The sequence below is a fragment of the Sceloporus occidentalis genome, unplaced genomic scaffold (assembly GCF_023333645.1).
Source record: "Sceloporus occidentalis isolate IW3139 unplaced genomic scaffold, rSceOcc1.0.p SCAF_19, whole genome shotgun sequence".
NCBI classification, from domain to species: domain Eukaryota; kingdom Metazoa; phylum Chordata; class Lepidosauria; order Squamata; family Phrynosomatidae; genus Sceloporus; species Sceloporus occidentalis.
The window spans coordinates 13,833,016-13,854,748 of NW_028316999.1; the positions used below are offsets into that span (position 1 = coordinate 13,833,016).

Genomic DNA, 21,733 nt, shown 5'->3' on the forward strand with positions numbered 1-21,733 from the left:
AATTTTAAAGCCATAGAATCACTTCTTTATACATAACGCCAATCGAGTACTAAAAGATGGAGCTTGCAAGCAGAAATAACCTTGCATACACTTCTCTTACTTGGGTTACACTTGGGTTACATGATTTAGTCATAAAAGGTGAATTGTTTGCAGGAAAAAACTCAACCCAAATTCCAGATTGCATTATATATAGAGAATCTGATTGAGCTATACCACTAACACTTATACTGGCTGTTCCAATTATTTACCACCTTCTCGGCAAACTTCTTTACAATAGATCTAAGGCTCTGAGATTCTAGTTTTAGACTCTATATCTCTTGTAATATTTGTCAATTTTTTCATCTGTGAAATAAACTTTGGGGTTTAACTGAAGAGGGATGCATGGTCTTCAGAACCGTACACAAATGCTCTAGGCGACATCTGACCAGAAATCAGTAAAGTGGCATAACCACCTTCCTCTTCTTGTTACAAATGCCTTGAGCCATACAACCCAGCATCATGCTTGCATCTTTTACCGATTGCACAAGCCATTTACATGGTCTCCGTTATTTTGGTAAAAGGCTGATCCCCGAAGGGCTGAGGTAGCACTGTATGAAGTAGTGAGATTTCATGAAACTCTTCTCACATATTTAAACTGCAAGAAAAGCTCACTTACGAAGCTTCACAATTTATGGTAAAGCCACAGAGCTGAAATGTTCATAATTTCAAGGGATTTATTGAGTTTCCGATAAATATTTCTTTATAATACGTGTGTGACATTCAACATGGACTGTAGCGTGTTGAATGTCACACACGTATTATAAAGAAATATTTATCGGAAACTCAATAAGTGACTAGCTCAGGGACAAGACTTTTACCAATAGTAATATTTCCAAAAACAAGACCTACAATTTTTTCAATAAAACTGAGAAAGACTATGCATCACTTAATGGAACTTTATGACATAATTCCACATTTTTGAAAAATATCAATGGAGACTTGTCCATGGCAAGCAACTTTCATAAACATTAAATTCAAATTGGTCCTTTCTTTTTACAGTTACATAATGGGCATAAAATTGAATTTTTACAATGTGCAGTAAATATGAACTTTGTGCATTAGCATAAAAAACAGAGTATTTTGAGGGCATGTATAGTTTTTGGGATGATATAAAAATTGTGCTCTAAAACACAGACCTTTTTTCCCTCTGTTTTCCTTTCTTAACGGAACAATTTTCAGATATAAAGCTTAAAAGGATTTTGAAGAATAACACAATCAGGGTTATACCTAACAAGTGATACTACTGTTTGCCATGAACATCTTTGCGTGACAGAAACCAATAGAATTTCCTACTACAGAATATTTTGTATGAAGCTCTGAGGTAAAAAGGCCACTTGTCATACCTAGAACCACAACGGCTCTTTATAAATAACGTCCAAAGGCTTTTAATATTAGCATCTAGCTGGAATCTAGTGAACTTTCTGAGGCTGGTTAAAAGACTAACGCTATATTTCAATATCAACCTTAATAAATTATGGTGTTAAGGTGAGGGAGACAACATGGAGAATTAAAGGCGCATTTCAAGGGTACATTATTAATTCAGAATGCTTGCATTGTAGTGTAATGAGAAAATATAATGAATATGGAGGGAAAAAAATCTTTAACTTGGAAATATTACAAGGGTGTTATTTGCATAGGTCAGGGCTCGACAAATCCCAGGCGCCAGGTCGCCATGGCGACTCAGAATTTTGTCCTGGCGCCTAGGTGTTTGTCAGCCTGTGATCGCGGGAGGCGCTGCTGCTGCTGTCTGCCCAGGAGTCTGGGCAGACAGCCCAGCCACTCAGAGCCCGCCCCCGAGCCTGTGATCACTCCCACGGAGTGATTCTGTAGGCTGAAACCGCGATTGCATGAAAACCTGCAATCGCATTTTCAGCTGCCACAGGCAGCTTCAGGAAAGGAGGTTGAGTGTTGACAAGCGTGGGGACCTGACACAACACCCCCCTGCTGCCTGATCGCTCCATGAGAGCGAAAGTGCAGCGTTAACCCCTTCAATGCCGCAATCGCGGCATTTAGGGGTTAATTCCCGTTTTGTAAGGGGCTTTGCTGCTGGTGGTCTGTCTGGAAGCCCAGGCAGGCCAACAACAGCAAAAACGAGCCCCCACAAGGCCTGTGCTGACTCCTGTAGGCATGGAAGCCTACAGCAGTCATCAAAGAGACTCCCCCTGCAATGGCTGGTCTATAGACCAGCAATTGCGTCCCAGCTGCCAGAGGCAGCTTCAGGGACAGGGGGAGAGGGTTCTTCGGTCTCCACTTGAGTGTGGAGACCAGACCCAACACCCCCCTGCTGCCTGATCGCTCCATGAGAGCAACAGTGCAGCGTTAACCCCTTAAATTCCACAACTGTGTATAACACATTTGTGGCATTGCAGGGGTTAACATTTGTCCCCACAAGCTTGTGGGGACTAAATATCAGTCAATGCTGTGCTCCAATGGAACATCAGCATTGAAAGCGTTAAAAAAAAATAATAATAATAATAAAAAAAAACAACTACAACAAAAACCAGCACTGACCTGAAAGTCCAGGGTGCTTCCAGGTCAAATGCTGTGATTTTAGTAAGCGGGCTGATGATGATCAGATCACTCCTAACCAACTGTTAATTTAAAAAAAAAAAATCCTGGCTCCTAACTTTTTTAGCTGGCGCCTAGATTCACAACAAAATTTGTCAAGCCCTGGCATAGGTTTAGCATGAATTTGGGGATGTAGTTTAGAAAGTACCATTTGCTTTGCTTTTTTTCTTTGTCCGATTTCTAGATACAATTTACAAAAGAAAGGCCCAGAAAGGGATCCTACATGGCCCCAGTTTTCACTTATCTTCAGTAGTGTATGTGAGTGGCAGTTTAGCACTTAAAGATGGAGTCATAATAAAACGCTTGAGATAAGCTCTTAAATAGGCACTCAACTAAGGAAACTGAGAAGCAGTGGAGACAAAAAGTGAAATTATAGATAAAAGGAAAACAATTGAACAAGCAATAAGCACTGGATACACAAGTGACCAGAATTCTTCATTTTATCCTAAGAGGTACCAGCTATTGCAAGCGAATATGGTTCCATTTTACACGGGTTTGTAGAGATACATGGTTGGGACAAGAACAGAGGCCATGTAACTATGAACGAAAGCATCAGAAATGCTAAACTACAAGGTAAACCAATGAGTCTCACAAGGAATACAGAGTTTTCGGCTAGATGTACAAACCTCCGAAAAGATCAACTTCAGCAGTGGTAGTGGCAATAGTTGCAGCAGTGGCAGGGGCTGAAGAGGCTGTGGATTCAGTGAGGACAGAAGTAGTGGCAACACTGGGCTCAGTACAAAAAGGATCAGAAAGCTGAAGAGGCTCTGAGGAAGCTGCAGTAGAAGGTGCAGAGAGAGAGTCTGCACAAAACCATGAGTAGAGAGTAAAAGCAAAGAGTGAGTGACAGCCGAGACAGAAACACACACAACGACAAGTAACACAGCTACAATGACTTACCCTCGCCTAACAGATCTGTGTATAATCCGGTGTGTAAGCAGTTCAAGAAGAAAATAAGTGTGAGAAGTGGAATTTTACAATTTTTCACTGCCAAGTGACCTACGGTATTTAATAACTATTGATAGAGAAAAACAAAGGGTTATTTTTTTTTTTATAAACTCCAAAATGACCCAAGCCTTGGTTACACATATTTTAAAACTGAAAATATGGATTGATATTCTGGTGCTTTAAGTGAGACTCTCTGAGTACAACTGTACTAAAACTAAAGCCAGAGTAAACCCTAAGAACAGATCTCCATGTATGTGTTCAGAAGCTCTAGACTGCAGACTTCTGACTTGTTGAGGACCCAGAAAGGTCCTGGAGCATATTCCTAGAAAACGAAAGTGATGATTTTTTTGACCCCAAATCCAAAAGAAATGAATTTTCTGTAAAAACATTTTCCCAGCATCAATATTTCAGCAAGTCTCCTCTTTTGGCATATTATAAGGCTAATTAAACTACTTTATTTTTGCTCCTATACTAAATAGAATGCAGATTTCTATTGAAAGTCACACAACTGTGCAGCTCAAATACAAATTCACATCAACAGTCCTATGTTATTATTAGATTACATTTATAGCACACCTACGAATTCCACATTATTAACTGTAGAGAATAAATGCATAAAACTCAAATATTCAATTTATCAATTATAAAATAACCAAACCCCTACTAAATGGCTTCCCTAATGGATCAAGAATATAGGAACTCAATGCCGGGCCGATCCTTGATTATTCAGTATGACAAGGTCCCCTCTTCAACCCACTAGAATTGCTTTTGAAACTCAATGTTTTATATTAAGCTAAAGCCTAAGTAAATATTCAATGCTTGCAATCGTAAAAATAACTTTCACAATCTAAGAAATACTATGGCTTCTTCTACAAACATTACAGCAGTATTTCATTTCATTTTTGAAAATTATTCATAGCGTGCCAGTAGATTCCATTGGGCTTTAACAATAGGTTAAGTGTTTGGTATAACTTTTTTGGTCTACTAATGTTTCAGGAAGTGGGAGCTGATTACCCCTGATCTGAATACCTAGAAGCACAGACCATGATGTCATCTGGAAGGGAACTTCATAGCTAGAGGCAGAGCCAGTGGTTAATTGATTAAATGTAATAATACACACTTCCCATAAAGGGAGAGCTTTCTATGTTTAGTTCATAGGAACAAAAATAAAAACAAATAGCATTATCATTTACATTAAATTGAAAACTAAAAATATTAAATTCACTTGAGCCAAAACAAATGTAAACATTTTAGTACAAAAAGCATTCATTGCCCTGTAACTCTGTGTTACACAAAATAGTCCTCAAGAGGCCTGGATGAGACGCTGAAATACGGTACTAATGTTGGGCCTATTTGATGATACTCTTTCAGCTTTCATTAAATATTAGTGAGATATATGCAAACAGGTGCTTCCACTAGGCTACTTATTGTAAACTGGAGAAAACGTTCAACAAAAAAAGACTTTCTGATGCTCCATATCAGAGTGCATCCCACTTTTGCTTCTGCCAGCAATACTGTTTCCTTCAATCAGCAAATGCTGCTAAATAATAGATCACGCAACTGTCACGTTTATCAATCTATATGTAAAAATGGGTTGAGTTATAAAATGCTCTTTTTCTATAAACAAAACTAAACATTGCAGTATACAGTAGTAGATTTCCCTAATGTAATTATCATATGTATTTCCAGTCATCTTCATATACTTCTTACACAATTTGGACCCCTGCTGAACAATAAGATAATTTTATTAGCATTGTTCTTAGACTGCTGCATTGTGGACTTTTTTTTTTATACCTCTACTATAAAGACTTTATTTTGTATCTGGAATGAAAGATAGTACTGACTAACCATGTATTCTTATTGTGTCTGATTGCAATTCTGTGTGTGAGTTAAGCTACCCATGTGTTTGTGTGCTGGCATGTTGGACAGCTTCAATGTAATACACAGAGAAGCTATGATTTCTGTGCTTGATGGTTGCCCCTTGGTTCTTTGGCCTCCTAGCAGACAACACTGGTTTCCAGGTTTATACATACTAACTTCATTTTATTTTTTGACTTTTTTTTTATTATTATTTTTTTTAACATGTATACTTCCAATAGTTAATCTAACATGAGAAAGACACACTCATCAGTGTGAAACACTTTACAGCTGGATGATTTAACAGCAAAGTTTCATTAAGATGTCGTCTTTTGATTCAAGGGAGGTAAATGAGCCCATATGAAGAGCAAAGCACTAATTCTGCGTTTACTCCTCAGAGAACAAGAACATTTTAAATAAGCGAGTATAGCCTTCACCAGTAATTGTAATGCACTAGGTAGTATTGAATGGCAGCTAGTCAAATTATAAATTATTATTCTCATTTGAGAGTGACAGCTGTAGAAAGAAAAAAGGGTGCACAAGCACAGTAATAGCCTGGTTCCAAATTTACAACCAAAAACTGAGTATTACCTCCCCATGCGCTGGCTCCTGCAGGAACAGCTGGTGCTGACTGTACAGTAGAGGTGAAGTCTGGCTGAAGATCCAGAAGATCATTGGATGGTTTAGCAGAGCTGTTTGGAGAACCGCACATTAAGTGTAGTGAGACACTAAATTTTTATTTTATAAAGGACATTAAAGCCAATCTTAAGCTTGTTTGGTTGCAGTCCCCCCTTATAAAATGTAACAGTAGTTTCAAAGTGGACTTTAAAATAATACCGTATTTGCTCGATTATAAGACGAGGTTTTTTCCAGAGCAAATGCTCTGAAAAATACCCCTCGTCTTATAATCAGGGTCGTCTTATAATCAGACCTCAAATAGGTCTGATTATGAGACTAAGATCCAGATCCCCCGCAGCGATGCAGAGGACCTGGATCCTCCTGTGTTAACCCCCCCCCCAACTTACCGGTGCTTCTGAGTCCCCGGTGCTTAGTCCGGGCTGCGTGTAGAGCTCTACACGATACAATCGCGTAGAGCTCTACACGCTTCCCGGACTAAGCACTGGGGACCCAGATGCAGGGGACCTGGATCCTCCTGTGTTAACCCCCGACCCAACTTACCGGTGCATCTGAGTCCCCGGTGCTTAGTCCGGGCTGCATGTAGAGCTCTACGCGATATAATCGCGTAGAGCTCTACACGATACAATCGCGTAGAGCTCTACACGCTGCCCGGACTAAGCACTGGGGACTCAGAAGCACCGGTAAGTTGGAGGGGGGGGGGGCATAACACAGGAGGATGCAGGGGACCTGCATCCTCCTGTGTTATGCCCCCTCCAACTTACCGGTGCTTCTGAGTCCCCGGTGCTTAGTCCGGGCAGCGTGTAGAGCTCTACGCGATTGTATCGTGTAGAGCTCTACGCGATTATATCGCGTGGAGCTCTACATGCTGCCCGGACTAAGCACCGGGGGCTCAGATGCAGGGGACCTGGATCCTCCTGTGTTATGCGCCCCCCCAACTCAGAAGCACCGGTAAGTTTGGAAGAGGGAGGGGGAGTGTTAAATGGGGGGTGTAAGGCATTTCTGGAGGCAGAGTGCTCTGTGAAATGCTTTTTAACCCCTTTAATGCCACTCTGCCTCCTGAAATGCCTTAAACCTCCCTATATGCCATAATATGCCTTTTAATCCTCTAAGTGCCAGAGTGGCATATAGGGTTAAAAGGCATATCATGGGGCACAGTGGCATATAGGGTTAAAAGGCATATTATGGGGCACTGTGGCATTTAGAGGGTTAAAAGGCATATCATGGGGCACAGTGGCATATAGGGGGTATAAGGCACTTCTGGGGCAGATGTGCATAACTAGGAGGCAGGTTGGAAAATAGAAGGAAATAAAACCAAAATATTTTTCTTTTATTAAAAAAAGTGTTTAAATGAATTAAAATTTACTGGTAAAACTTTTTTCCTATAGGGTCGTCTTATATTCAGGCTTTTTCTTTTTTTCCTAAATTAATATTAAGATTTGGGGGGTCGTCTTATAATCAGGGTCGTCTTATAATCGAGCAAATACGGTATTAACAAGACAAGACCTACCATATTGGAGAAGCAGTACTTGAAGCTGCAAAAAGGTCAATAGGTGGAGATGTGTCTACACTTTTTGATGGGGTGGTGTTAGGTGATGTAACTGGAGAAGACTAAACACACAAAATACAAAACAAGAGATTATTATTTTGACATGGCCAATGTTAATTCAAAAAGTAACAAAATCATTGAATGTTTAACAAGTCCCCTCTTTTCAATTTTATACACACTTGTACAGCTAGACTTTTTTCCATTTGGAAATTCCCTTGCAGTCTTTTAACGTTGGGTTATTTTAACCCCTTAAGGACAATGGGTGGTCCCTAAACCCATTGAAAACAATGCATTTTGAGCCCGTACATGTACAGGCTTTGTCATTAAGGGGTTAAAGAAAAACTATTTCACGTTGAAGTATAAATATATTGCAAATCTCTTTTCAAGCAAGTAAGTACTACAAATATGGCTACATGTAATGTTATTGCATTGCCAGACCAGTATCACAGATGTTCAGTAATACTGAAAGGATGGAACTGTCAGAATCTTGCATCACAAACTAGGGATGCACCGATATATCGGTGGCCCAAATATATCAGCCGAAAAGGGCATTATCGGCAAAATGCCGATATAAAAAAGAAAAAGCATCCGAAAACAATCGACTGCGGGTGCCAGGCTGCTTACATGTGCGTTGGTCGCACAGTGTGCGAGCGGCGTCTCTTGTATCGGCCAGGAAAAGCAGGAACCCAGCAGAGTCATGTGAATGCATGTCACATGACTCTGCTCCGTTCCTTCTTCCCCTGGGGCCAGAACAAGAGATGTTGCTCCCACAGCAACACAGAGGGAAGCAGCATGGCCCATGCAGAAGTCTGCGAGTGGGAGATCTACAGTTCAGGTAAGGGGCTGGGGAAGGGTGTATGAGCGATTGTAGTATGAGACAGAAGTATGTGTGATTAAGGGAATGAATGAGTATATGAATGAGTGAATGAATGCTTGTGAATGTGTGTGTGTGTGATAGCATGGATGTGTAAGTGTGTGTGTGGGGGGTAGCATGGCATGGCATAGGTAGCCTGTAATCACACTCCTATCATGCCCAGGTTCTAGCATGTACCGGCTGCCTGGACATGATAGGAGTGTGATTGCCGTTAGCAATTATATATATATATATATATATATATATATATATATATATATAATATTGTTGTTGATTTTGTTGGTCCAATTTTGGTGTGTTAACCACACTTTTATTAAAAGTAAGTAACACACCAAAATTGGACACAAAAAATTCAATAACATTATATATATATATATCATTGTTAAACTGCAGTCACATTCCTATCATGCCCAGCTTCTTTCATGCCCTGGTCATGATAGGAGCGTGATATATATATAAAAAATTTCTCCTTGACTTGGTTTATAAAAATGAAAACAAACAAAATAGGTCACCAACCCAACCGGGCTGGGGGAGTGGTAGGGCTTTGCGGTAGGATGTGTTCTCAGAAACATGAGGCCATATTTTATTCTATCAATACCAGAAGATTAATTAGATATTTGAAATTAATATTTGAAGGATGCAAACTCATTAATGCTAGATTGACAACACATTGTTATATCACCAACACTTGTTAATATAGCTAATCTCTAAAATCTGTGTGTGCACTGTATTCTGATCCAGAAGCATACTATTATATGTCATTTACCTTGCCCAGCGGAGACCCAGAGCTGAAACCACAAGATAAATACAGTGTGTGTTAATAACTGAATTACTTAGAAAGTAAAAAAACATCTTAAAGAATGTCAAAAAGTAAATTACGCTAATTTTTATTCCTGGGAACTTCCCAAGGCTGTTCTAATGGAGCGCTACTTTTTCTTATGGAAGGTAGGAAGGGGTGGACAAGCCCCAAGTAGATGGAAAGGGGTGCAGGGAGTAAATAAAACCTTGGCAATGTGTGGGCAGATTCGAATTCCATTATCCAACTTGGAGAATAAAAATCCCCCAGGGGTCGGGACAACCGCTGACTCAAGTGCAAATCAAGTGTGTCTGGATTTTGCTAACAATGTTGCTTTCATAAGTGAGGATTGCATGATTTTGGCAATGGTAGCACTGCTACTGCTACGTGATGCTGCTAAGGACATAATAAATTACTGACCAGATAATGTCCTGATTTAAATAGAAATTGATCAGGTCTTTCTAACTACTACATAAAGAACATGTCCTTGTAACATTTATTCAGAAATGTTCTTTAACCAGCTAGTAGAAACTCAACCTTTATTTCTCAACCTTTTCCAACTAAGTACATGGTACTGGATTTTTCCTACAAGACAAAACTATTGTACAACTCTTCCTTAGTAAGAAATGTTTTCTACCCAATTTCTTTTAAACGAACTGTTTGATGTTATCTGATCATAGAGAAGAATACACTATCAATGCCAACATGTTTATTTCTCTTTAAAATTAGGGCCATGGATACTTTTTAAATGAAACTGTATATATCTATATATTTTACTTTCTTAGAATGGACACAGCTTATGATGTTGCAGGAATAGCTCTACTGGGATAAACAAATAATGTGAACAGATTATTAGTAAACTTCAAGGTCACTCCAGAAAATTCTGACAAGCTCTTTCTTTGAACAATATTGAATAATAATATTTTATAAACTACATTATGTACTCACTCTTCACTATAATATCCAATGAAGCATTAACAGAGGTAAACATGAAAATTAGAACAAATTGAAAGTTTCAATTATTCAAATATAAAAAAGCACCATGCCTGGAATCAAAATTCCTACATTCCATCTAGATTCCAAAATGTCGATTACACAAAAGATGAATCCTAATTATCAATAGTTTTATACAGGTAAATTATTCACAACACATTCATAACACTCACTTCATAACGGACTTGTCTAATTTTGTAGTCAGTAAGTGGTTTACACAGACACATACCTACTCCCTGGTTTCTTCCCTTCCAGTGTATTTAGATGCTGTTCCAAGGTTTCCATTAGGCTGCTTGGTGCCTATAAAAGAAAATACTAAATAATTTAGACAGCATAATGAAACAATTTACTTCATTGTACACTTTTTCTATTTGCGCTATATTTTACATTTGAGAGTTCAAAAAGGAACACATGGGTTAAACTTCAAGAGCTGAAGGGCCATGTAAGTTAGGAGGTGAAAGGCAATTTAAGTCACCCAGGTGGAGTAAGCCGAGGATAGTTCACATAGTACAGAAGTCAAAAGTACCCAGTTCATGAAGATTCCCAAGTTCACGGCGACAAATGTAGCAGCAGCAGGGGTAGAACAATGCTGAATGCAACATGTTGAACTGCAATACAAATAATAGTCCAACGCCACCTGTTAGGCCTGATGATCCTCAAAAACTTACATAGATAGTTGTGTTACATAGCGCTTTTCCACTGGTGCAGTTGTAAACGCTGGAGAGAATTGGTTTTAGTTGCCAGTTTCCTAATTTCACCTGCTCGGGTTTGCATACTCACAGTTCAAGTGAAACACGTTGTTTATAAGCCATATATATACTTGCAATAAGGCAAGAATTTTAGGTTAAAAAAAAAAAAAAAAAACACCCAAAAAATTGGGTTAGGTTTATCTATGCATTCCATGCCGGGGGTTCAACAAGTAAGACAGGTTTCAAGGAGGAGCCTGGGTTGAGCAGGGCCCATAACGTTGGGTGACCCTGCAGTAGAAGAGAACCAGCTCACACGGTGTGGGAGTTAGTGTGAGTGTATGTGTGCATTTGTGAGTGTCTAGGTGTGTATGCTTACATTTTATAAATCAGATTTTTCCGTGGGTAACACATCCTTAATGGTATTTTGTTTATCCCAGGATGGGCTTATCCACGAGTATATACGGTACTCTTCAACACTTAACTACTGAAAAACACTCTACATTTCATACTGTGCGCCTTCAACTCTTTTTTTTTGTAAACTACGTATAAAGTCGCATCAGTTGTATGAGATTAATGTTACTAGTATAAGGTGTTGCCGAGTGTAGAAAACGCTTACGTCATACAAGTAACTTAATGCACATGGATTCCCATCTGAAATGAGAATAAACCAGTTTCTAAGACAACCACAGCTCTCCAACTGGTTTATTTTACTGCACTTTAGTACACTTACCGGTAAATCAATAGATGTCATTTTTGATCGGAACATACAGTAAAAACAAATTACAGGGGTACAACCACTTTGATTGTAAACCTACACATTTGTGTACGGCCTCTGAAAGCAGAATGCGTTACATACAGTATGTTTCATTACATACAGTATGTTTCATCTGCTTTGCCTGTTAAAACTTAAGTTCCGTTTCAGACTGCATTCTGGATAGAGGCTGGGTAATCAAGATTTCAGTTTAAAAACGCAGCCATTTCCAAATTCCTGGCAGATCTACCAACTTCTGCTCTTTTGCTGATGTATTGTTGTCAGGTGTAGAGGATTACAGTTGCATTAAATATTTACCAAACATCCTCTTAATGCATAAGGAACCACCGGTACACAAGCAAAGATTTTCCATATTTGGGGTAAAGGGAAGTCTGTCACGTTCATTATTTTTATAGAAGTTAGGCTTGTCTGCTAAGGGTGTTTGGCATGAGCAAAGCCATCATTTAAGGAGACATCATCATAAAACACCATTAGGTAAACGGAATAAGACTAATACAGTTGTTTATACAAAAATAACCTAAAAACAAAAAAAAAACACCCCTTTCATTGTCTACACAGCTTTCTGCTTGAGTTACTAACCCTGAAAAATAAAAATGTTTACCATTTAATTATTATAACCGGTTTTCTGGTGGAAAACCTTTTCAGTTGCTGTTATCTATTGCCATTTCTCAACAGCAAATAAGGCAGATAGAGTTCTACGAGTCCCTGTTTATAATAAGACGTCATTATTTGGAATTCATTAAACAAATCTGGTAAAAAAAAATAAAATAAACCTGTCATCTAAGGAAACCCTTCCTCCAGTGGACTTCTCCATCTACGTACATATTGCCATACCAGGAAAGCTGAGTTTCCAGGTAAAGCTCAGGTTCCTTGGGCCTCTTGGTCAGTTACTTCAATCTCCGGGCAGGAGTTGTGAACCAAATGTAGTGCTAACCCCCTCTAAAATCTCCAGTTAACAAACCGGTTAAAGTTCCCAGGTATGCAAGATTTTCAAGATGCTTCATTTTATCAGATGTTCACCCATGCTCTTGATACAAGAATTTGAAAAAAAAAAGTGCAATGGACAGAAGTTAATAGCCAGAAACAGATATTAGTAAGAGTGTGAAGTTTACAGCCAAAATATTCTTTTGTAAATCAAAAACTATTTACCGGTTCATCGACGATACCATCCTTGAAAGAAGAAAATTAAAAATTTCAGAAATGCAATGAACTGTACATATTTGCTTTATATTATGGATGTGTCTCATTCTGTAATATCACAAATTACATAAACAAATAATAAAAAATAAAAAAACACAACAACAACACTACCTATAGCTACCCGAGGGTGTTGGCTGCCCCCTATTACTATACTAAAAATATCAAAATACTAGCGAACGTCCGTTACTCCCGCTCAGGATATCTGGATATGAGGCAAGTAATTATTATAGGTTCACTGGTACCCAAGCGACAAGGCATGAGAATACCCAACATGGCTTTCGAAGTATGTGAGCTTAATTATAAGATATACCACATCCTCCATTCTCAACCATGTTAAGGATATAAATTAAAAAAAAGACATGTAAAAAGTTTATTATCCAACATACATTTGAAAAACCTACAAAACAGAAAGCTGAGCGAGTCCTTAGATACATTTATTCCTTTCTAGATGAAATGACAAATTAAACCAAAGACGTTTGGCAATTAACTGAAATCCTATGAGAATAAAAATATGGAATAACATAATTAGAGACCTTTACATGTGGTGTGATTCCCACAACTAGCTACAGGGACCGTTAAATAAAAGGGATTTTCTCAATGTTAATTTAGCTGAAATTTGCATACTGAAGCAATCTTATCAAGAACCCTTGGGCACTCCATTAAACAGTCCTAACGCCCCATTTACTTTACAAATATGTAGACCACGGCACTATAGCAGATTATTGCCCAATTTATGAAGGTTTCCAGGGAGACTTGATTTTCAAATCAAAACATGCAGTCATTGCTAGAACCATTTCAATCCATAAAGGGACATTACAAATGAAAGCTGCCATGTAATTATAGACTATTTTGCAGTGTTAAAGGGAAATGTCCACCAATGTTTTTATATTACTAGTGCTTTCAAAATTGAGTCAAAAAAGAATTACCTTTTCAACACAATATAATGTTTTTTATGGCTGCATGAGTCCATCTGCTGGCACCCTATACCCTCCAGATTAAAAGTCGAACTGCTGACCCTTAACAATGGAGCTCTTAATATTTCACCTATACCTCTGCTTTTTAACTCCCAAAAAATACTTGTTACAATTCCTTACCTTGATTCTCCCCTACTTATTCGGGCTCTTTGGGGAAGCATACAATCTATACTCTTAAAACCCCACAACCTACATTCTTCAAAGAAACCATCTATCCCCCAAAAGATCACCATCTTAAAGTCACCGGCATCTGTGTGCGACCGTCACTACAATCAAGCCACCCTCTGCCAAGCAGTCCTTGTCATTCTCGTTCTCAACCTCCTAACAGACTGGAAACTTACAAGCGCAGGGCCATTTTTTCCTTCTGCACCAGTATGTCCTATGGGTTTTGTGTTTGGTTTGGATAATCTTAATTTCAATGTTAAATTTGTATTCACCTTTCACCGCAATATCGTCGTGAAAATCTGCGGCTGCTTTATAAATAATATATAATACTAGTGTGTTTAAGCTGTAATATCTTAGCCCAATCTACAAGACAAAAACACTTATGGTGCAGCCTCACTTTTAATCACCTAGGAGAAGCCTCTGACTACGCAGAAACAGACTGTATTCGCTATACACAGGTCATTGTGTTTGTGTATGGCATGTTGCCCAAATATCAGACTGCTACGTACAAATGTGGTCTTCAGTTCTGCAGATCAATTACATTTTAACAATTTGAAATACATTCTGCTTTTCTACAGAGCTGTAGTACATTACTGTATACAACACTAATAGTACTTCCAATTTGTGTGTCTTTGTATGGGTATTAGTGTAGAAGCCATTATAGGTTTAAATAGCAAACATCAATTGAACTACCTAGGAGACTAAGCTGCTGTGTACACATACCCAACGGATACCGAAAATAACATTCATTGTATGTAAGTATGGAGTATAGAGTCTTTCTTACACGTCACACTGTTTTAATTAGCTTCTATTACACAGCAAAGAATAAACCACTAGCTAGCTACAATAGCACGCCGTCCATTTGTTTGTGGTGTTTAATGACACTGATGGATATGGCTCCATCTGAAAAGGTACAGTCAAAGCAAATCTTTCTGGCACATACTAACTGCTGACCGCATACAGGCAAAACGCTGGTGCTTTTTTCACGGAGGATAACCTGGGAAATGCACTGTGAAAGGGATAAAGGAAATGTAAATTGCGCTACTTACTTGTGTAAGATCTGGTATATCTCCTTTATCAATGCCAACTTGCTGTAAATTAAAAATAAAAAAAATTAAAATACAATATATATATATAGGATGTGGTCAAGGCCCAATTTGGCATCACCGATGAATTGGAAATAGGATTTGAGAAAGTATTTTTAACTGACATTATTATGCATCTATTACATATATTAGTGTAATATAATATTAAAAAACATTTGGATAAAAAAAAAAAAAAAAAAAAAAAAAATCACAATCTGGATTACATGCTTACCTCTGCAACTTTCATGAACTCTGAAACTCTTGTCATTCGCGTGAGGAATCGCTTATAAATTTCTAGAGCATCTTTGCATTGTCCCTTTTTCATTTCAAAAAATTTTTCTATCATGCAAGACAGAAATTGGATAAATGCGTTATCGTCATGTGCTTACCTATACACATAGTCAACACTGTCAAACCAACAAAAACAACAAACCACATCTTCCCTACGTCTAAAATTTTAAACTGATATAATTACCAACCACGCGATCATACCTGGGAACTTTCCGGGTTTGATCCGGACAACTCTAGAAGAAGCACCACTTCTCCGATTCAACACCCCAATCTTCCAGGTTTCCCCTTTAGATGGGGGTGTTTCCCAGGGTGTCAGAGCAAATGCCCCCGACATCAGCAGGCAAGTCCTGGCCACATCCCACAAGGGAAGGATCTGGGTAGCCGGAGCCCATAACTTCCCAGGTATGCACACATGTATAATTATTATGCAAAGTTGTAAATTAGATTCATAATTGTAATTAAGAGTACCACTACATATTTCAATGCCACGGAGGACACATTTAAAGGCTTTTTTTTTCACGTAATGTGAATCATACATTTTAATTTAAGGGTTTGTTTTTTTCATATATCTGTATTGTCTTAGTACTCACCCAATAAATTAATTATTCCATCATTATAACAAGCAAACAGCTTGATAAGATCTTTAAAAAGCAGCAGAAACGCAGCATTTATAACACCATTAGTCAGCTCGTTTGGATGAACCTGTCACCAAAACACAAAAGATTAAAAACATATAAAAAAAGATTAAAAGGCATACTTGTTACCCAGCCACCATAAAATGACCCATCCTAATGCAGATAATAGATTCACATGTGTGCATGTCTTTAAATACAACCACCTGGATGGGCCGATAGCTACACTTGGTAACTTGCAGGTTTAGGCTTCACTGGGGAGTCTGTATTGGAGTGGAATAAGGTGGGGAGTGGGCATGCCAGAGATTTACGGCCGTGGCCCAGAGATCAGAAGGTGTGGTGCTTTACCAGGAGTATCTGGGCGACATCCAGAGAGCTCCCAGATATGTAAATATCTTAAGAGAAATATGGATCTTAAGGTTAACCAACATGGATGTTTCTTTTAATCCATTTTTAGCTTTGCATCATTTACTTATATAGCGCCAACAATACACAGTGCAAGCACAGGATGTTCTACTTTTACATCACACTGGGAAACAGGAAATAAGGAACACCCATACAAAATATATGTTTCCCTGCTGTTCTGCAGCAACCAAAACCTACTTAGCATACATTACTTGGCACCCTATTGACAATATAAATATGCCATGTACAGAAAAAGAAAACGCTTGGAATTCCCCTTCAACGATTGTTCTCTTAGAAAATATGCCCCATAGTATCCAAATCCATCTATAATCCTTTAGGGGAATGTTTTGTCACATGGCTGTGAGAATACAGTGGAACTTTCCAGGATGGACAAGAACATAAAATGTTCACAGAATCAAAACACAAACTAGCAGCAGAAGACGTCTTTATATTTAAATAAGGGAAACATGGTTATTTTTATAAATCTAACCTTGTAGAATTCTTCAAAGAACTATGCAGATAAGGTACGTTCCTGCCACCACACCTTCTGCACTATTCAGCATGACACGTTTTGACATTTCAACGGGTTAATGTGATTTTGAATGCCAATTAAAATGGTTTTAAAATGGATTAAACATAATCTGATGATTAGAACTCGTGCTGGCCAAACCAGGAAATTTTATAATACTGGAGTCTCTGACTATTCTTAAGCAATAGAGTTATACTACTGAATGTTACATTATCACCAAATCCATAGAGGCTCTCAAGCCAAACTTTAGCACTTACTTAAAGCTCTCTTTTTTTTCGTGACGTGCCTGACCTGTCAATGGACGTGAAGGGGTTAAAAAAGGTTTGACCCGAAATCTCCAGGTGAAGTGGTGGTCTCTGGGTCACCTATTTTCTAAAGGAGGGGAGCAGCATTTGGCCACATGCAAACACCACATATTAACACCATACAATTACACGTGCACACTCTGCTAACAAAGTAACACACACTTACACTAACACCATGCTCACATAAACATTCTTGCAACACATGCATACTTTATTGCCAACACACACACTCACTATATCACCATACATTAACAAATATACACACACTCTCCAACAACATACACATGCATATAAACAGACACACAAACTCTCTCCATCTCCCATCTTTCACTCCCCTTACCTCGCACAGTGCCCCATCTTCACTGCAGCTTATTATGTGACAATGCTGAACTGGCTAGCCCCACCCTGTGACATTTCTAGGTATGGATATATATATATATATATACACATATATACACACACACACACACGTTCTGTGCCAGTTATGTGCGTGACTGTAGCTACATACTTACATCAAACTCAAGGAGAGCATCTATCTGTCCCTGGAGTATTGGCATGCCCTTTAGCAACTTTTCTGGCACCATCGTCCTCATGACTCCTTCAGCTCTGCAAAGGGATTTCATGTTAGACAGGTTTGGGTGAAAAGCTACCCACAGGATTTAAGTTTTTTTCAGCAAGGGGATATTTCTACTTTTTTTTTTTTTTTTTTTTTTTTTACAGGGTATAGATATAGAACATGAATACATGTTTTCAAAAAAAATGTTTCAAAAATAACAATTCCATACCCTTTCTTTACTCTTGCGAAGTCAAATGCCATTTGTCTGTAGGAGAAAGCTTTTTCGTTAAGATACCTGCTGTACCGCCTTATAAACGTGGACATATCATAACCTGAAGAAAAAGAAACAGTTTTGATACTTTAAGGGTTATAATGTATATAAGTGAATATAAGTGATAGGCTAAAATGTTCAAAGGCAGTCCTGTCTATGGCAACCAATGGAATATTCCTGCTTACTGAACCATTAAAGCAACTGCTATGGCAATAGGACCACTTTTCAAGCACTGCACCCCAATCACTGTGAAACTGTACAAAATGCTCAAAGCTACTGTGGCAAAAAGAAAAATTCTGTTTCATGATGATAGTCCGCTGTTAAGTGCTGCCATTAAAAGCATGAAAAGAGTTGAGAGTTGACACTAAGAAGAATGTAAAAGATAAACCATTTTAAACAAAATTGTTCCATTAACATTTTTGGGCAAGGGGAATAAAGCTCATAGAGAGCTACTGTGCTAGAATGTTCTCTGCTTTTCAGAAAAAAATGGACACATCAATATGCCAAATATTAATCAGAAAACCTGGCGTATTGTAGGGCTTCAGGACTTCAGTCAGACAATGGGGATATAGGGGTGTATGTTTACAATTGGTATATTGTACCATAAACATTAGAAAAAGTATATCACGCAAATGTTAGCCATAATAATCCGGCTGAAACTGTGTTATTGGACAACATTAACAAGCTATGTGGGTTGAAGGTTTTAATATTAGGTAGGATTCTTACAGCTTGATGCAAGTACTTACACAGCAAGAGAGCAGTTTGTTTAGCTTCCTACAGAAAAAGGAGCCCCAAAGACTGAATATGAGCTATAAAGGAATCGTAACTAGCTTCTACCCTCCTAAATATACAACATCATAACGTAACAAACTAAGACTTACCATACTTATACAAACAGTTTCACAAGACTACTAAACATAGCCTGACGTGATATCCTATAACTTGACGAGCCTTGCTTTTATATGCAAATAAACAGTTTAACAAAGTGGGCAAGCCATGTCTGGGGGCCTCGTTAAAATCATTGCTGCCGAGAAAGATATAAAGCCTTTCACTAATTATATATATATATATATATATATATATATATATATATATATATATATATAGAGTGGAGGTGTCTAAATGACTAAAACAAATTAAAATACCCTTCACTTGGTATTTTACCTCTCCCTTCTCAGCACTACCCCATCTTAAGGAAAATGTAATATACTGGGGAGTAATAATCACGTAAAAAAAGGAAGTTACGATAACTGCTTCTAGTTGTGATTATTTTTATACTGAACTATAGCATTCAGTTTGGGAAAGTGGCAGATCCCCAAATTTCTTCTTGTGGAACATAAACAGTCTACTCTCTAACAATATATATGTAAGGTCTGTTTAATTGATAACCATAGCTGGGAATTTTCAGGGTTTCACCCCTGAGTCTCAGGCTTTTTTTCCCCCATAATCTCAGAGTGAAGGGGCACATTTTTTGGGTCACCCAGTCTGGAGTTAACTCCTTATTATCCTACACTGTTGTGATCATATATAAATATCCCAGTTGGTGCTTTTGCGACCATTACGTGTGTGGTTGTTATGTTAAGCGTATCGTTAAAAAAATAAGTTGTCAAGGTTTCCATAACAACCAGTATTAGAGTCATTTGGTAATACATTTGGTGAGTCTCTATGTAAAATCTTCCCGATGGGCTAGAAAAGGATTAATATTTCAAGAGTCTCAGGGAAAGCTCTTTTAAAAAGTTCCCAGGTATGCCAGTTATTGTCCTAGAACAAAGCTATGAAGCAGTGGAGTGTTTTGGCCTAGGTCAACTAGGCTTCACGTTTTCATTCTGGCTAGCACCCTTTGACCAGCTGTACTGGGGCAGATGACCCTATGAGGAGATGGGGCTTCCCAGCTGCTCAACAAGTTGGGTCTGTGCTTCATCCAGCAGAGACCACCATAGTATTTTGTACTGAGCAACCTTCTGGGGCAGACAGCCAGGATATGATGTCAAAGTGTGGTTCACAAAGAAGACCCACAGTGAAAGGTGGAGGGACCCCCTCTAAGATTGTACACTTGTACAAGGTTCTGGGGATTGTACACCACTGATCAAATTATATCCATTTTCAGTGCAGGTTAGAATATGATCTGTAGCACAGCAATCATACAAAGATGGCAACCAAACCACAAGAAAACGCAACAAAATGATATGAACGAGGTGAAATACATGCATGCACTGTGAAAGCATTTTTCAAACAAATATTATATTTAACACGAAGAAATATTTTCTTACCATGTGATCCACTTTTGTCCAAAAAATTACTAAGATTAAATAGTGTATTCCGTGATGCCAAATACTGGATAAACCTCTGAAAAAAAAGACCATACTGCAGTTATCCAAATCCAATACATTTATTTGTTATTGGCATTATTGTGTTTTACCCTTTCGAGTTGATCCATAACAGTATCTAGTGAGAGTAAACACCAACCCTTCACTACTGAAACCACTCAACTAATCACCCTATTTGTGGCTCCTGCTATATATTATATTTAATAACCAAAATGAAGTTTTCAAAAGCGTTAGAAATGTTTAAAACCTTATTTACAAAAATATAATTTGGTAGATATTGCTAGGTTATTTACGATGGGGCCAATTATTAACAAAAGTAAGGGTATTTACTGAAAATATCAATGGAAATTCTGAATACCTTTAGATTTCCTGCAACTGGTTACATTGTGCATTCATCAGCTGCAGCTGGCATCCTTACCTCATTGCCATGGACCATCAAATGATGAGTTGTGACTAAGGCTTTGAACACAACCACCCAGCTGCTGTTAGTTGCTCGTTCAAACAATGTGTCAGCCATTTGAGGAATATTCACATTGGTTTCATTGGTAGCCTGGATTAAATCTGGGTGGGGGGAACAGACAAATGTAAGGAACGCCAAGTAAAACAGAATATGTCATGACATTATGTAAAAAAGAATTTGACATTTATTAGGAAGTGCAGTTGTCGATAAAGATTTGCTGTCTGGTGGCTTGCTACTTAATGATTCTGTGTATATATGTGGAAAAGATCAGAATCAAAATGCCCAAACGGAAACAGTCAAAAAAATGATTCTCACAGACTTAAGAATGCTACATGTGTTTGAAGGGGCATGCTAATGCGCATGCACCAGGTAAAAAAGGCACCCAGACCTTCAGGAGTAGTACGGCAGCTCGCTCACAGCTGCACTGTAGACAGAACTATGCATGAGGTAAGGAGGAGCCGGAGGAAAGAAGAGACAGGGAGATATGCCCAAGCTGCACTGAAGGTGGGGGGAGAGTGTGTGTATATGTGTGTATAAGAGTAGGGAGTTTGAGTGAGTGTACATTTTTGTATGGGGTTAGTGTGCATGTCAGCGTATGACAGTGTGAGTGAGCAAACGACATTGGCATGTGTGTTACTATATGGTGTTAGTGTGTGCATTAGTGTATAGTTTTAGCGTGGTGGCAACGTATGGTGCTAGAGGTCAAGGATGAGCCTAGGGTTAGTGGTGCCTGGGAGAGGGGGAGTGTGTGTGTGTATATGCATGTAAATGTCTGTTGTTGGTGTGAGTGGGTGACAGAGCAAGTTTGCATG

General features: G+C 38.4%; 1 protein-coding gene across 25 annotated transcripts in view; it reads right to left on the minus strand.

Annotated features, from left to right (window-relative positions):
* Positions 1 to 21,733, minus strand: part of LOC149302474 (clathrin coat assembly protein AP180-like) — a 55,744-nt gene that overhangs the window by 12,173 nt on the left and 21,838 nt on the right. For 11 of the 25 annotated variants that reach the window (XM_089482668.1, XM_089482682.1, XM_089482685.1 and 8 more), the window contains exons 2-14: positions 20,880 to 21,022; positions 20,405 to 20,480; positions 18,093 to 18,195; positions 17,820 to 17,913; positions 16,027 to 16,138; positions 15,378 to 15,484; positions 15,110 to 15,151; positions 10,490 to 10,560; positions 9,238 to 9,259; positions 7,559 to 7,659; positions 6,004 to 6,104; positions 3,508 to 3,522; positions 3,234 to 3,410 (exon numbers count right to left, since the gene is read on the minus strand). In XM_089482668.1, coding sequence (XP_089338794.1) covers positions 3,234 to 3,410; positions 3,508 to 3,522; positions 6,004 to 6,104; positions 7,559 to 7,659; positions 9,238 to 9,259; positions 10,490 to 10,560; positions 15,110 to 15,151; positions 15,378 to 15,484; positions 16,027 to 16,138; positions 17,820 to 17,913; positions 18,093 to 18,195; positions 20,405 to 20,480; positions 20,880 to 21,022 — 1,164 coding nt within the window. Of the gene's footprint in view, positions 1 to 3,233; positions 3,411 to 3,507; positions 3,523 to 6,003; positions 6,105 to 7,558; positions 7,660 to 9,237; positions 9,260 to 10,477; positions 10,561 to 15,109; positions 15,152 to 15,377; positions 15,485 to 16,026; positions 16,139 to 17,819; positions 17,914 to 18,092; positions 18,196 to 20,404; positions 20,481 to 20,879; positions 21,023 to 21,733 lie in introns of all 25 variants that reach the window. The other 14 variants (XM_089482686.1, XM_089482680.1, XM_089482679.1 and 11 more) reach the window with 7 other exon arrangements.